General features: G+C 43.9%; 1 protein-coding gene across 1 annotated transcript in view; it reads right to left on the reverse strand.

The window, feature by feature from the left end:
* The window catches only part of tmtc2b (transmembrane O-mannosyltransferase targeting cadherins 2b), an 83,371-nt gene that overhangs the window by 44,623 nt on the left and 23,000 nt on the right, over positions 1-15,748 (reverse strand). Inside the window, exon 2 of the mRNA XM_085411620.1 lies at positions 33-609. Coding sequence (XP_085267746.1) covers positions 33-609 — 577 coding nt within the window. The remainder of the gene's footprint in view (positions 1-32; positions 610-15,748) is intronic.

Genomic DNA, 15,748 nt, shown 5'->3' on the forward strand with positions numbered 1-15,748 from the left:
GCCAAAAAACTCCAACAGAACAAACAGTTTACCTTGTAAAGGAGCACAATGATCTGTCGCAGTTTGAGCCTGTGGAAAACGCAGACGTCATACAGCGCTGATACAGCCAGAACGGTTACTCCGAGCTCCTTCCAGAGCATGCTGCAGGCGGCGCAACCCAAGCTACCAAGGAACCAGGCCACGAGCCGCCAGGACCCAGCACACCCCCGCAGCCTACAGTGACGTATGTAACACAGCAGGGACAGCAAGAAGAAAAGGGCGGCACCTTCATCGGCTCGGCCGACTACACCTGCCACTGCCTCGGTGTGAATTGGGTGAGAGGCGAAGAGCAAGCCAGCCAGTAGGCTCCACAGTCCTCCTCCGAGCAGCAGGCGAGCGAGTGAGGTAAACAGGCCTGTCACAGCCCCATGGAGGACCACATTAACCAGGTGGTAACCCCAAGGCTCCAGCCCACCCACAGCATGATTAAGGCGGAAGGAGAGGGTACACAGGGGTCGGTAAGACTTATGGCTGCCGCTGTGTGTGAGTAAGGTGCCCCAGAAATCATCGTAGAAGATGTTTGTCCAGGGCGTCTCTGGAAGCAGGTCCTGATTGGTCTTAATTGCACGGCTGTAAAGAGAGAGAGAAAAAATGGTCAGACAAGAACTTCTGATTGCAACAAAACAAGAAAATAGTTATCTACACGGACAGATCAATCAGTATTTGATCTGAATGTTGCGTTGAGTACTACAAAGACTACTGGTCTCTGACATTCAACAAACGTGTGACAACTGAAGACATTATTTGCTGCTGTGGGTTTCTACAGGCAATGCCTGAACGTGTGGTCATGTGGCATTCACACAGAAAATCAAACGGCGAACTTTAAGTACTGGGCATCTTTGCCACCACCACTTTGGGATTTAAGCAAGAGAACCACACCCAAACCCACAAATACAGACATCCGGTGTGTAATTTTCTGAAGTTAAGAAATACGGTAGACTGAGACGACACCAGTTTGATTTCTGCTGCAGAGACCGAAGGAACAGATTTTTAGAAAAATCGAGGTAAGTGTCCATGAGTAAGTACAAATTAAAACATTTAATGTGTAATTTTGGCCTCTGCTGGCAGCCGTGGCCACCAAATAAAAGACCAGTTAGACATCCCCTGACAGGGTTGAAGCTACATGACCTATCCTAATGCTGCTACATTAGCCACAAGCTGTGTGTCAGTGGTTGTGGGCACGGCCGACAGGGGTCAAGTAAGGGGCAAAGGAAGGCACATTTCTCCCTACGGGAGTCCTTACATAGATGTAAACTGATTTCCTATCTCTTCTGTCACACTACAAAGTGTCCGACAGCTCGTCAAACCTCTGCTGCTTTTTATCTGCTGATGATTTATCGACTCTTCAAATCAAACAAAGACATCAAAAAAAGCGTAGCGGTGTAATTGCAAATGTGATAGGTGGTGCATGACAGGTGATAACAAGCCAAGTGCACCCCATTGTAATCTCTCCTCACGGTTAACACACGATTAGTCTGGAGACAGATGGGAGAAGGTGAGACGGAGTGTTCAACACCTCATGACGAGCAGTTTTTTTAAATATATGATTAAAATAAACACAAATTTGAGAAGAAATTATGTATAAAAACCCAGTTGTCTCAAAGGTAATGAACTGCTTCCTCGGCCACTCTGAGACTTTAAGCAGAACACCTTGGCACAAGCCCAGCTCTCAATAGCAGAAAGCTCATGAGAAGTTTGGTGAGGTGCACTTCAGCATTCATCAAATCACAAAATGATCCATCACCCAGTCTCTGTGAAACTGGTGAGCAGAAATAGCTCCACCTATGATGGATCTAAGGAAACTACAGGCTGCAGGATGTTGGAAAGGGCATGGAAATAATCAACAGGGATATAATAGAAATGCCTTGAATGTCAGCAGACAAATGACTGGATTTTTTCCCAATCTTCTCCAGTCACACTGAAGAAGCAGGCTCACGAGTCAGTAGCCCAACTCTACACTTCACCCCTCAGATACGCCAGTTCGTTTTCTCTGGCCCATTTGTCAAGCGAGATCTTCATTCCTCTGCAAAATCCTCACATAAGAGGCATTATGGTTCAATTACATCTCAAAGCCATTCTGGATAGAGTGTACTCTTTTTCCATTGCATAGTGCGGTGGAGCCAAAGAGGCCAGATAGAATATATATCGCCTCAAAACCACACCAGATTTTTCTGGCAGCAAAGCACAGACAGAAGCCGATGTGAGGCAGGCAAAGACCCACTGAGCCACCGTGCCAGGGCTCACTTCTGAGATTGTCTCTTTCTTATATGTCACAGAGGCAAGTGAGCACCTAACACACTCAACAAGCAGGGAATCGAGGAATACAGAGAAAGAGGAGGTGTGACATCACAATCCACTTTGCAACAAGCAAAATCCCATTGCTGCACCAGCTAAGAGGCCAGCTGGAGAGGAAGGTTCAGTTTCTGTTGTTGGCTGGGCCCATTCCTCGGTAGAGCTGGCAGCAGGAAGGACCTCTCTGTGCACTGCGAGCCTTTTCCAGGCGAGAGCACATTCCTCCTCCAACCGCCAGCCTGTACTCCGACTCCCGAAGGAACAGACGGATCATGTGGCCACTAACAAGAGAAGCCTCAGAAAAACTTTTCTACCTCCCATTACTCTTTCTCAATCATCTGCTTCTGGCTACCATCCTCAGTTCCTCCACAAGTTGTCTGGATCTCATTCACGTGCTTTAATCGGTCACATTTGTTTTCTTGTCAGAATGTGGACTGAAACAGGGTCGTGTCAGAAACTGCGCTTTTATCCCTGTTGAGATTTGTTTTTTTATATGAGCAAAGTTTTTGATTATTTACGAAACGGCGTGTTTACTTACACAGCATGAAATATTTAACAAGAAGAAAAAGGCTGTTAAGGCTCGTGAGCCTGGAGTGTGTGTTCTACTACGCATGCTGCGACCAATTGGAATAATTGTGGTGAAACTAGAAACCTGAGAGATGTTAAAAACATTTCCTAAACTCAATATTTTTAGAAAAGTGTAAGGTCACCAAAACAAGAATGTGTGTGTGACCCCGCTGAACTGAGAAAATAAAGACAGCATGGAGTCTGTTTATATCACATGCCTGACTAACTCCTCCTCGTCGCTTTACAAAAATTATCATTTCCATTCTCACACCACTTCTGAAAGCTGCCGGGGCACGGACCGATTCTCGTATACATCAGTCAGTCCTTCTGGTTTGTCAAAGACTCTTTGTTCATGGTTGACTTGGAAAGAAAGAAAAAAAATCCCTACTTTTCTTTGTGTCTACCTGTTTGCGAGAACCTACAAGGCTGAATTTTGTGAGATATGGTCGAGGGGTCACGAGCCAGGGAAAAATCCCATTTTGATGCTGTGTTTTGGAAGCAAAGATTATTATCATGGGTTTGGTTACAAATTACATATTAAAGATGAGTGGACTACCGGCCTTGGAAGAGGTCTGCTATGACCACACAATGCAATTATAAACCCAGAATAAAAGCAGCACATCCATGAGAAATCTCCCCATCTCCTTACTCTCTTAGGCAGATCAAGAGAGAAGAGCTACTGGAACAATTTCATGTATAATAAGAATGCAGAAGGAGCAGGGTGGAGAAAAATATCCACATCTAATGACTGCAGGATTCCACGTAAGGCCATCGAACATTCAAGATTGATTGGCTCTTTATGGTTGAGACTAAGCAGCACATAGGAGACAAGCCTGGATATTAAAAAGGAGATTGAAATCCAAGGACATGTAAAGGGAAAATCCTGATGACAAGTACTCAATGAATTTGAGATGAAGCCATAAGGGAAACACAGCTGTATGACCAAACTAACCACCCCCTCCTTTTTTAAATCCTCCAAAGCCTGAAGGAAAATGACATAAAAATAGGCAAACCATTCTCCCCACAGAATGCATCCAGGCTGGGCATGTGACCAGAAATAAATTACACAAGAGTAAAGGTTTTTGTAAAGTACCAAGTGCCTCGTATGCCTATGAAGAAAAAATATTCAGCAGCACTCAAGAAGCAAATAGGAAGCATTTCAATAACCAATTTTACAAAGTGGAACACTTGAATTTTACTAGTAAGAGGAATCTTTGTACGAGTCAGGCGTTCTCATCGGATTCTAATTCAATCAGGTGATGAAGATCAGACTAAAGAACTCTCAGCCTGGACGCCGGTACACTGGAGACAAAGTTACCCTTTCAGAATAAAATACTTATTAAGATTTCAGCATGTAAAAAGAAGAGAGTTTGGCGAAGATCTGCCAATTTTATGTCATCGTGGAGATTCGATATCTAAACGAAGCTCACTGGTATTTTCGGTCTCCCCACTCAGACGCAGTGGTAGCCCACTCTCTGTTCCCCAAGCGTTCTTTCCAGTTTTCCTTCTCATGAGCACGCTACCCGGTCATTCTCCCACTAGGTTACACTTCGTATATGCATGAGTGCGTTTTCTACTTTTTAATTGACTAGAAGGATAAATAAAGAAATAAATAGAGCTGGTTACGACCCCAGATAAATGGGGACGGTTGCATCTGGAGGGGCATCTGGCGTAAAATCGTTGCTAAATCAAGCATCAACAACAGGGATCTACAATAAATCTATAAACAATATTAACAAGAACGTGTAAGTGTAATTTCAGCTGAGCAAAAACAAGTTATTTGATTTGGCTTGCTTTTACATCCCCACACATTCTGCATCTTAAACCAAATTTCATTATCACTGCAGTTTAAAAGAGCCAGTGACTGATTTCATAGATTATGCATGAAAAAGAGACGACAGTTCAAGAAGACAAACAGAGCCAGTGCCATTGTGGGGTATCTGCTGAAGCCAACACACTGCTGGGGCCCACCATAAAATCCCCATTGTCATGAATGAATAGCTTCTTTCTTCCACTTGACACATGTGATTAGCATGTTTATAACACCATTTCTTAAAACGGCCCGAGTGAACATTACGGATATTTCAGTCTTCTTCATTTTAATGTAATTGATAAGAATTGAAAATTGGAAACAAGTTCAATAAATATTAAAAGAAAATTAAGAGCACTGTCACTCCTTACTGTGGATCCCGTTCAGTCACTTTAATTGATGAGGGTAAGGGTGGATGAGCCGGTGGCTTTGTAGGCAAAGTGGCGGCTAGAGATGAGGGAAATCGTGGTTCCTGCCAATTACGTGGATATAATTTGAGCCTAGCTCTACAGTCTCCTATGTATGTTGAAGAGTTTAATTACTGGTGGTGCACCCAAGTTTATATTGCCCGTTTCCTTTGATCTATATTCTTACTTTCTTCTAATGGACATGCACTCCAGTACTGTGGATAGTTTGCTCTAATCTGCGCTTAAAGTTTAAAAACTATGTTTAATATGCACACACAATAAAAAAATAAAGACAAACTCATTCAAAAGGATCTAAGTGGTCTTCAGAGTGTAGCAAGTAACACTGTGTCCAAATCACCCAGCAGCACTCCTAAGCCTCCCCAGGTCTTCCCCCCGAGCAGTGTATTTGCATTGCTTCACTGGCACAGTCATGGACCCTTACTCCATTTCATGGCACAGTAGACAAGCAAACACTGGGACACTGAGTCTGAAGTGGGCCAGGCTCGTCCAGTGAGCTTGCAGAGAGCTCACTGAATACCCCTGCCTGCTGCCTAGCATCCCTGATCAGCCTTTCAGTGGGGTACAGGATGGCCACAGCAGGGTGTGAGCTGAATACTGATCAGCTCAGCAAACCATCGAACCAACCAGTGAATCACACTTCTATTTGGCCAAAACAGAACTGACAAAATAAGAATCCGGCCAATCTAGTACTGCATCCCAAGGGTGTGCTTACTAACCTGTGCATTTAAAAACAGAAGTAAAATTTTCCCCGAATAGCTTCGGTTCAGGGAAAAAATGCATCACAAGGATAAAATATTGTCTTTCCGTTTTAAAGAATGATGTTGGCGATCTTCAAAAGACAACACGGACCCTCAATCACTGTCCAAAGCCACAGAATTCTGAGTAAATCATCTAAATGTCACATTTTCGGGCCAAGTGTAAAGTTGTGTGATGTTTATGGTTTATTCCAGGTGCAAGAGACAATTATGAGGAGCTGCCCGTGCAGAGCTGAGTGATATAAACTCTGATTATTGCATCTAATAAATCTGTCAGCATGTGCAGGGCTGAGAGAGACAGCAAAGAGCTGCTGGGTCACCCCTGTACTCCCCTCTCTCACACACATCCCTCTCTTTCTCAAGCACTAACTCTTCTCTTTTGTGTCGACTGTTCTGTAAGGAACTGCTCGCTTTAGCATGTTAACATGTTTAAAGTGTCAGTGCTAATCTGAAACATTCAATCGCGCGGCGTCTTTTTGGGCTTTTTACCAAATTAAGACAAAATCTGGAAATGTTTCCATTAAGTTTAGTTCCACTGAGTGTTTTAAAATAAATGTCACAGCCCAACAAGACTAAAATTGTTATCCTCAGACTATTCCAACTGCATTTTCCCCCAACGCTGACCCATGTCTAATGCCGTGGTAGTCACACAGGCCCTGCTTGGAGGGGGCCACTTCACAGCACTCTTCCTCACAACAGGGGGCTTTTGTCGTGCTCTGACCTTCTTGGGCACACGGTAATAAATTAGTTTGACTTGTTCCTTCTCTCGTGTTCAGGGTGCATCTTTCACACTGCGAAGCAGCAGAGAACCTACTCTTCCTCAGTTTGCGTATACGACCCCTTCAGCCATTATTGGGCTATTTAGGCATTCTCGCTCGGGTTGGGAGTATGATGAAGCATGGAGCTTTTCATTCCAGCCCACATCAGATGGATGGAACAACCACAGCAAGATGGAAAAATCCTGTGGAAGAGTTCATGTATGCAGAAAAGCAACACATGAGTGCATTTGCTCATCTATCTAGCGTTTTGCCATCATACTTCCCTTTTTACACGAAGGCATTTTACGAGACTCAGCAGCCCCGAAGGTTGAGCATGAATCACGGAGCATCACTGCAGAGACCTCTGTTCAGTGATGTTTATGGCAGGGGAGCTTAATAGCAGGAAGGGCCTTTGAGAATGCCAACAGAGCAGAAAGGAGAAGACATCTTTAGTACCCCTAGCATCTTATATCTTCAGTATTAGAACCAGCTGCGCCTCGTCTCAGATCTCACGGCTATGTCTGTTTAAATATGAAGAAGCTCCTTTAATGCAGCCGTGCTCACAGAGCCCGTCTTCTCTGGGCATAGCGGTTAGTGGCTATTTTCAAGAAGTCTTGCGATCAATCAAATGCGAACAAATATGACAAAGCTGCAGAGGGCGGGGCCTTATATGTAGTAAACATGCTGCAGTCAACAATTTAAATATATAAAGAATCACTGCATTAATGAATGGCAGCATTCAAGGATGCAGCGCTGACTAATTGATTAGATACTATGACAACAGGCCAGTGTTCTCACACTGCTCTCAACCCAGCCTTTCTTAGTGCTCCCATTTGGACTCCAGTGCTAATTGAATGCACATGTAGCAGATTCACAGAGAGCCCAAATCAACAGCCACGTGATAGTAATGAGGCTGCTGTCGGTGTTAATGTGGAGGGATGGGCCTCCGGTGCTCCGTCAGGACTCAGCACAGATCTGTCTATGACAGACTGGACTGCATTAGTGTTTGCTTCCCTTTAGATAACCAGTGTGAGTGTAAGGCTGTGCACAGTGATGAAGAGTAATCTGTTATTAATTTCAACTGAAACTGGAAACGAAAGATTAGTTTGCTGAAGTTAATACTTTGAAGATCAACAACAGTCTCAGCTTCTGCTTGATAAACGAGGTTTGTCCATGAATATGGAAGATGGGAAAAAATGACTGAAATAAAACGAGGCTCATCTCCGTGGCCTGAAGTTGTCTGTTAATACAAATGGAGCTCACTGTAAATAAGGGGCGATCGTGGCTCAAGAGTTGGGAGTTTGCCTTGTAATCGGAAGGTTGCCGGTTCGAGCCCCGGCTTGGACAGTCTCGGTCGTTGTGTCCTTGGGCAAGACACTTCACCCGTTGCCTACTGGTGGTGGTCAGAGGGCCCGGTGGCGCCAGTGTCCGGCAGCCTCGCCTCTGTCAGTGCGCCCCAGGGTGGCTGTGGCTACATTGTAGCTTGCCATCACCAGTGTGTGAATGTGTGTGTGAATGGGTGGATGACAGGTTGTGTAAAGCGCTTTGGGGTCCTTAGGGACTAGAAAAGCGCTATATAAATACAGGCCATTTACCATTTACCATAAATATCTCCAGCGTTGCGTGAGACTGCTTTACATCGTAAACTCATAAACATAACCACGAAAAAACCCAAATAGCCTCTTATGTGTTTTTAAATGCTTTGTCTTCCACATGGTGTCAATTTGGATTTTTGTGAGAGGCTCATTTACGCATTTGAATTTTTACAGCCACTAAATTGCACAAACCGCACTGACTCCTTAACCGAGGCCTGTGCTTTTTACAGACCCTGAATTTCCTCATTTACTTTTCCACTTCGAAAGTGCAAAAATCAACACAAGTAAACAATCTGATGGGGCACAGTTAAGCCATACCTTCAATTATTACTGAGGAGCTTGTCCACACACAGTTCCTTTTTTGTTTTCCAGTGTCACAGAAGATTTTCGTACAAAACGTTCACCCCACTCAACTGACACGGTGAATAATTTCAAATTCACTTATCTCACCTTGATTTTATTGGACAGTCCTGTTTTCTCCTGGGTGGCAGCGGTTAGCACAATGAACTCTTGCATCATCTCCCTGTGCCTGGGCACACCAGCTTCTTTGTACAGTCTAAATATATGCATGTCATTCTAAGTAGTCCAAAGGTGTGAGAGTATGTTTGCTTGCTTTTCTGTGTGAGCCCTGTGATGGACTGTGGGTCTTTCTCAGTATACCCCACCTCTTGCTCCATTCTCGTGTAGCATGAGCTCCGGCCCCCCAGCATGGCCCTGAATTAGACGGGTGGTAAGAAAATGGATGAATGAATCTTTTTTTTTTCTTTTTTAATCACAAAAGAAAGAATACTGCTACACTGATACAATTACCAGAGCAAACAGAGAAAGACCCATAAAATTAAGCATAACAATCTAATCTAATCTTTGTGCTTTGAAATAGCAAAAAATGGGAAACTTCCTCTATTAACAGCACTGTTTCCTGCCATGTCTTCTTCATGTCTTCTCTGTATTGTATTGTTGCTGCTGTCACTGCTCCACAAAAGACTTTCCACAGCTAATCTTTTTCTCCAAGTCAATAACATTCAGAGGCAATTTTCTTCAGTTCCCTTTGTCGAGCTAAATTGAATCCCAAACTAAGATGCTGAGCTGCTCTGCAACAGTCAGCACTACCAGGCTTTCCAAAGCCAGCTGTTGAACACAGACACTCCCGGGTTACAAAATACAAAACACTGAAATAATATCAATAAAGTAACAGTTGATGAGGCTGTATCACTAGCTTTAATCGTTAGCTTTAATCGTTAGCTTTAGGTCAGCGGGCTTTGAACTAACGTGAGCAGAAATCGATGTGTTTGGGTGGGTGTCTGAGAGCAGGTATCACACAACATCAATCTATAGTCTCTGTCCTAAGGGCGGATCTGGTTGCTAAAGAGGCTGCGTAAATAATCAGCCATGTGACTCCACAGGGGGAGTTGCTCGATTGGATCATTTTCCCTGTGGTAAGCTCATATTTTAAAATAAATAAAAGATAAATGTTACAGATTTACAAAAGTTTGTAAAAGATGGTGTGATGTCACAGACCGTGTCTGGCAATGAAATGTTGGTCAGTAAAGCGAGTTTAACATTTTACACGCTAAAAATGTATGTTTTAAACTGCGTTGAATGCTGCCGACAGCACAGTGACCTGAACGGGTTAAACAAGAAATCCTTTTTTTCAAGGTCTCTTCTACCCAAGTTCTCTTTGAGGTTTCTCTGTAGTGTAATTCTGGTTAGCCGCGAAACAATAAAGGACCATGTGGTGCAGAGGTCTGATGAAATGAACAACTGTATGCTGTGCTTTATTCTTCAGCCAGACTGGCAGCACCAATAAGTCATAACCATTCGTATGGTAAACCAGAGCAAACCGGTAAATGACTCAATGAGATCCATAAAATGACAGTTTTAAAATATCTACAGAGAAATCCTTCTAAAATAAGAATAAGGTTATAAATAAAGTGACATAAATTAACATCCCGTATGCCTCGTGTTAATAACCGGTGCTAGCTGCAGGCCTTGACAGAAGTTTTCTAAATTAGCAATATACTGAAAAAAACCTGACTGACATTTGTGTCAAACATCAAAAGGCTCCAGTCTGCAGATACAAGGAAAAAAAGGAAACTTAATAAGGTTTGCACTTTGCACATAAAGATTTATGCTTGCAAAGTCAGACACCGCAGTAAACGTGGAGACATGAGGGACAGATATAAAGGACGCAGACGCAAGACTGATGCCTGTTTTTTTGGCTTTTTAATTCACCCAAGTACGATAAATATGTCTACAGGTTTGATCAAAAAAGCTGTGATGGGAGTTACGTACTGATGCGGGCTGCGACGTTGTCTGAAGTGCAATTGTACATGAGATTTGAATTTCCTTATTCACTAGCATCATAAAAACAACGAAGGAGATGGTAGTTTAGTCCTTTTATTACATCAATGCTATCAGCTCATCTCAATAAACAGCCCCAATCATCAGCAGAGCAACATGAAACTAAAAACCTTTTTCCCCTCTTCTTTACTTAGGCTCTGTTCACTGTGACAGAAAGACATGTATTCACTGCATTTCTGAAATACTTGTTGGTGACATATTGTAGGTGGATCGAACAAAGCTGAGGGAGTGGACGCTGGGGCACCGGGCCCCCAGATAGGAGGACAAAGGATCCCGCATAGCTCCAGCTATGTGAAAGGGTCCTAACAAAAGGCTGAGAAGAAGAGTGCTTTATGAAGCTGGCTGGAAGGAGAGGAGGCAGAGTCGGGGTCTGTGCCCACAAACCGAGGCCCCCGGTCTTGGTGAGTTACTGGAGCACGACCATGTGTGGTCCGTAATCACACCCAGCAAGCAGCAAGGACCACGCCTCCCTCAATGGAAAGACGGATGCCCCCTTCCTGATTGCTTCAAGACCTGGTAAGAAAGGCTCAAGGAACAAAGGAACCTGCCCTGTTGGGAGAGGGCCATTCAACAGGTCGCAGGAGCATACCTCTCTGGGTTTACTCTTCTCCCGAGGAGGACAATAGATTTGACAGGTGCTGGAGGAAGAAAGACGAGAGAACGCGGTGAGAGAAAGAGACAGATGGGTTTGAGTGCAGAGGTAGACGACGAGCTGAAAGAAGAAGACCTACCTAATAAGCAAATGGCTTTCGGAAGGGAGAACAACAATTAGCATGAAGCCAACAACGGAAACCGAGTTATAGGAAGACACGTCGTCAGCGACGCTGCCCATTGTTTGTCCCATTCGTTTATAGAAATCCTTGACAAACAAACATGTTCAACGTTATTTAACGGCCTTGTCAATATTTCCAGCCTCACACGCTCAAGCAGAAACACTTGTCATAACATGACAATAAAGCGATGACTCATCCTTCCGTTTATTCATTTGTCTTCATCCTGATCTGCCTGCAAATGCTGCAGCCTTCAGGAGCAGGAAACAGATGGAACAATGTCCCTCATCACACCATAAAACCAGCGACGCAGTTCAGGCACTTAAGTGCCTCGTCTGCAGTCTCCGTCTGCGTCAGCTGCTCTCCGTACCGTTTCCAGGTCATCTGCCAAAAAGGGGGAAGGGAGCAAGAAGTGTCTCTTCCCAGGAAACCTTTCCTTAAGGAATTAGGGTCAACGGCAAGGAGCAGCTGACCTCTCGAGTGCTCGGGATCAGAAAACGGAGCAGAATTGGAAGGAAGAATGGGAGGACACTTACGTCATTCGCTGTCCCCTCCTGCCCTGCCTTTGGTGATCAGGTCACTTACATAAGAGGCTTTAGAGCCGCATTATCCGCTGCTAACAGTTCACAGAGCAGCGGGCTGGTGATGCTGCTCATGAGATCCCGCAGTCCTCGTCCTGGATGTTTAGGCCGTATCTTACAAGTGTCACTGGGTATCCATCAGCACTGAGCACTGTGTTGCAAATACACACGCACACTTCAAGCAGCACTCAACGGCTTATTACACAGAGTGATTGATGCCTCAGTGTAGCCTGGATGTGCTCAGGAAGCTCAGCAGTACTCCTGTTTCCATGCAGCCAGCCATCTGAATTCAACTCAGATAAGGTCGTGTGTCTCAGTGCTGTAAAATATGATATTTAATGTTACGCAGCTGTAAAAGCTCCAGTTTTAAAGTCTGTGCTACTCATAATTGCATTTGAGTGAAAAAAAGAAGTGAACAAGTCATTCTAACCGTGCGTTCACACTCTGAGTAACAAGATCAACAAGTCACCAGAGGGCCTTTCATTTCATACGGAGCGCAAAGAGGAGCTGAGGGAGCAGGGAGGCTCACGCTTGTGCGAGAGGCCTCGGAGTTATTAAAAGGCCACCATATCTGCATCTTTCAGGGCCATCGGCTCACGAACAGGCCACGGCTGTGTGTCAGATGATATCTGCAGATATGTCAGAACTGACGTTTAAGTCAGACAAAACAAAAACTGGAAATTCTGTTAAGATACTTTTTTAATGAAAAAACGACTCAACTGGATATTTTGAGACAGTTTTTTAAACAGAAAAACAACACAGGAGTAAATTTGTTCATTTTATCTTTAAAGCTATTTTCTGTCTGTTTTTCCAGTGTTTTGTAAAAGTCCCAGGTTCATGGACACGAAGATCTCCATGAGGTGATTTTATCATGAAGTGGGCAAGAAATATTGTTACAGAATATTATGATGAAGACCTCAAAAAGGCGGTCAGCTTAAGAAAGTCGCCCACATCTACAGAAGAAGGCTCTGATCTTACAGAGATCATCTTCTTTAACTAAAAGTAACGAAGAGTAATGCCTATTTTAAACAACAGATTTGGTCAAATGGATTGTCTTCATGTATTTACAGTATGTGATCATGATCCACATTGTTTTGCTCCACCCCCACCGTCTGGCTTTCATCATGGAAGGCATAAAGGACGGGAGCATCTCTGGGGTCGCATCCTTTGGAAAGGAAACACCTATATGAGAGTTTAGTGCTAACTTCTGTGGGCAGCCAGTTAAATAAACAAACACAAAAACAATATCTGGTTTACAAAAAACAGGCATTAAACGGCCATTGTGAAACATTACCAAGGGTGTGACCACCCATGTCCGGCATCTGGGATTAAGTTTGGAAATGAGTCAAACGCTATCCGGCTGTGTGCAACATAAAAAGAAAAACTGCCCACATGTTCTTCCTGTGGTGCAGAATCAAAGCTCTTCCCTCCAAGATTAATATCATCCAGCAGAGTATCACACACATCTTTCATCACAAGGCCAAATGTGGAGGGGAAACAATCATTTTAGAGTTTGTGCAAACAACATACAGGCTAATTTCCAACCGTCTGGGAATTTCTGGGGAAGAACAATAAAGTCACCCCAGCCAAGAAGACTTCACTGTATCTGCTTCCAGTCACTCCAGCGTGCTAACCTTTGCTGCATGGCTTATTTCTCTCTGGACTGTCTGAATTAGCCTGGGAGATGCTGTATCACACCATCAAGACAGGAACATTTAAACAACACTGCAGAGCCAGCTACCTCGAAAGCCTCTGCGCAATCTGTCTGGCCTAAGACGAGGTGACACGTTCATCCTTATTCAGCCTCCCTCACTCGCTATCATTTCACTCCCACCTCGCCGTCAGATAAAGGCACGACATCCAGATATAAACCGAAAGAGGAGATCAAAGATGCTTGAGGTTAGCAGGCCAGAAATACCATTCTGAGGTGAAAGGTGCTCTCCAAGTATACGTCCGAGTAACAAACTGTCATTTCTGGTATGTGCTACTGAATATAATTGGCTGGGAAGCTGTTCGCAAAAGTATATTTTCATCTTGCAGCACCTCTAGCTATAATTCATGGAGTACACTCGGGCATATGCAGAATATTAATAAATCAAGACAAAAATCATCCAGAGTGCTGCTTTTGGATGTTTCTTAGACACTGGGGAGTAATTTGTTATTGCAGGTGGCCCCTTACAAGCCCAGTGTTCCTTCTCAAGTATCCCAAATAAAGAAAACAAAGGCTCTCAGATTAGAACTGCAGTGGGCTTTTTACCTTCGCCTGCACAGGAAGCACAAAACACAGAAATTGTAGGTTTGGGTAATAAAAAGAATAAAAACTGTAAATACAAACAACTTTTGCAACAATTTATTCCCACTCTAACATTAAGCCTATGCCAGGTTTGTGCGGTAAACATCAAAATACGTAAATTCGCAGAAGTAGATTAGTCCATTCCCCCCATAATCCCTTTGTTGCCTAGAAGGAGGGATTTGTGGGTCAAGCCCGTGGCGGCGGCGGGTGGGTGGGTTGGATGTTTCCACGTATGGAGAAGCTACGATGCTTTAACCAGACAAGGAGATGAAGCATCCGTGCCCATTCCCCCTCCCCCCACCCGCACACATCCAGACACACAGTCAGGCGCATGCATACATCCTGCCTCAGACAGACCAGGAACAAACCATAATGGCACAATGACCTACAAACCACAACCCCATGGGAATTATGCACAAGCTTTCAAATCAGATAGCATTAAAAGTCCTCTGCAGCAGCAACACCAGAGAGAGGGGGGCATGTAACTCTACCCCACCCCGAGCGCATTCTAACACACCATCATTTCATGATCTCACAAAAGGCCTGCTAAACATATGCTTTTGTTTCTGATTCCCTGCATACTCGAGTCATGATTAAACGGCTGCGGTCGGTGACTACATGAATCTGTAAAAGCAAACGCCTAAAAAACAACAGCGAGCTACGTGTGTGGCATTTTTCTTTTTCTATCGCATTAATGTGGAGAAACAACAACATTTGTACTCTCTACTGTGAAATTTATAGAAACAGCTTTATGTACTGTATGTTAGTAATTTGTAGCTGCTTAGTGTGACACAATTACTGCTTAATATCACGCAAACACTTTACACTTATTGTGAAGTCAAACGAACGTTGTGTACAAGCGAATAAACTGGAATTGCAACTGCAAACAATTAACACTTGTACCACATTTCCAGCAACACTTTTAATTGCGCCTGTATAAAATTTGCTGTTTGTAATGCGTCCAAATTGGAGGCGGGGAAAAAGGCAGCGTTTTCACGGCCCTGCTCACACAGTGGTCAATAGCATCAGCCAACACACAGAGCACCTTTCAGGTTTTCTTGAGCGTTTATAGTATAGAACTTGGACAGACAGACGGTCCAAGAAATATCGTATTGATGATTTCATTTTCGTACTGGATGCAGAAAAAACGTTTTGCTACTGGAATATAAATAACCGTCTCTACGCACACACAGCAAACAAGCATTACCCGCTAATTCCTCTTTTCGCCGTGCTCTGAGGGACCACCTGTTAGACGTGATCCTCATTAGACTGGGGACTGAGAGGCCGCCGTGGGGCTGTTTAATCAAAAAGTCAGACTCATCCTGGAGGAATCCAGCTGTAAAACGCACCCTCGCTGGGAAATCACTCAAAAGAGCTCATAACAAAAAACCACACACACAAGCATCTACTCACATAAGCTCCATTTCTCTCTCACACACACACACACAGCAACAGTACACCCAAACAAACACACATTTTTAAATTCTAACTGCTTTCCA

Source organism: Rhamphochromis longiceps, linkage group LG7 (genome assembly GCF_057381845.1).
Source record: "Rhamphochromis longiceps isolate RC_006_pf linkage group LG7, R_longiceps_female_GT1.1, whole genome shotgun sequence".
Classification (NCBI taxonomy): domain Eukaryota; kingdom Metazoa; phylum Chordata; class Actinopteri; order Cichliformes; family Cichlidae; genus Rhamphochromis; species Rhamphochromis longiceps.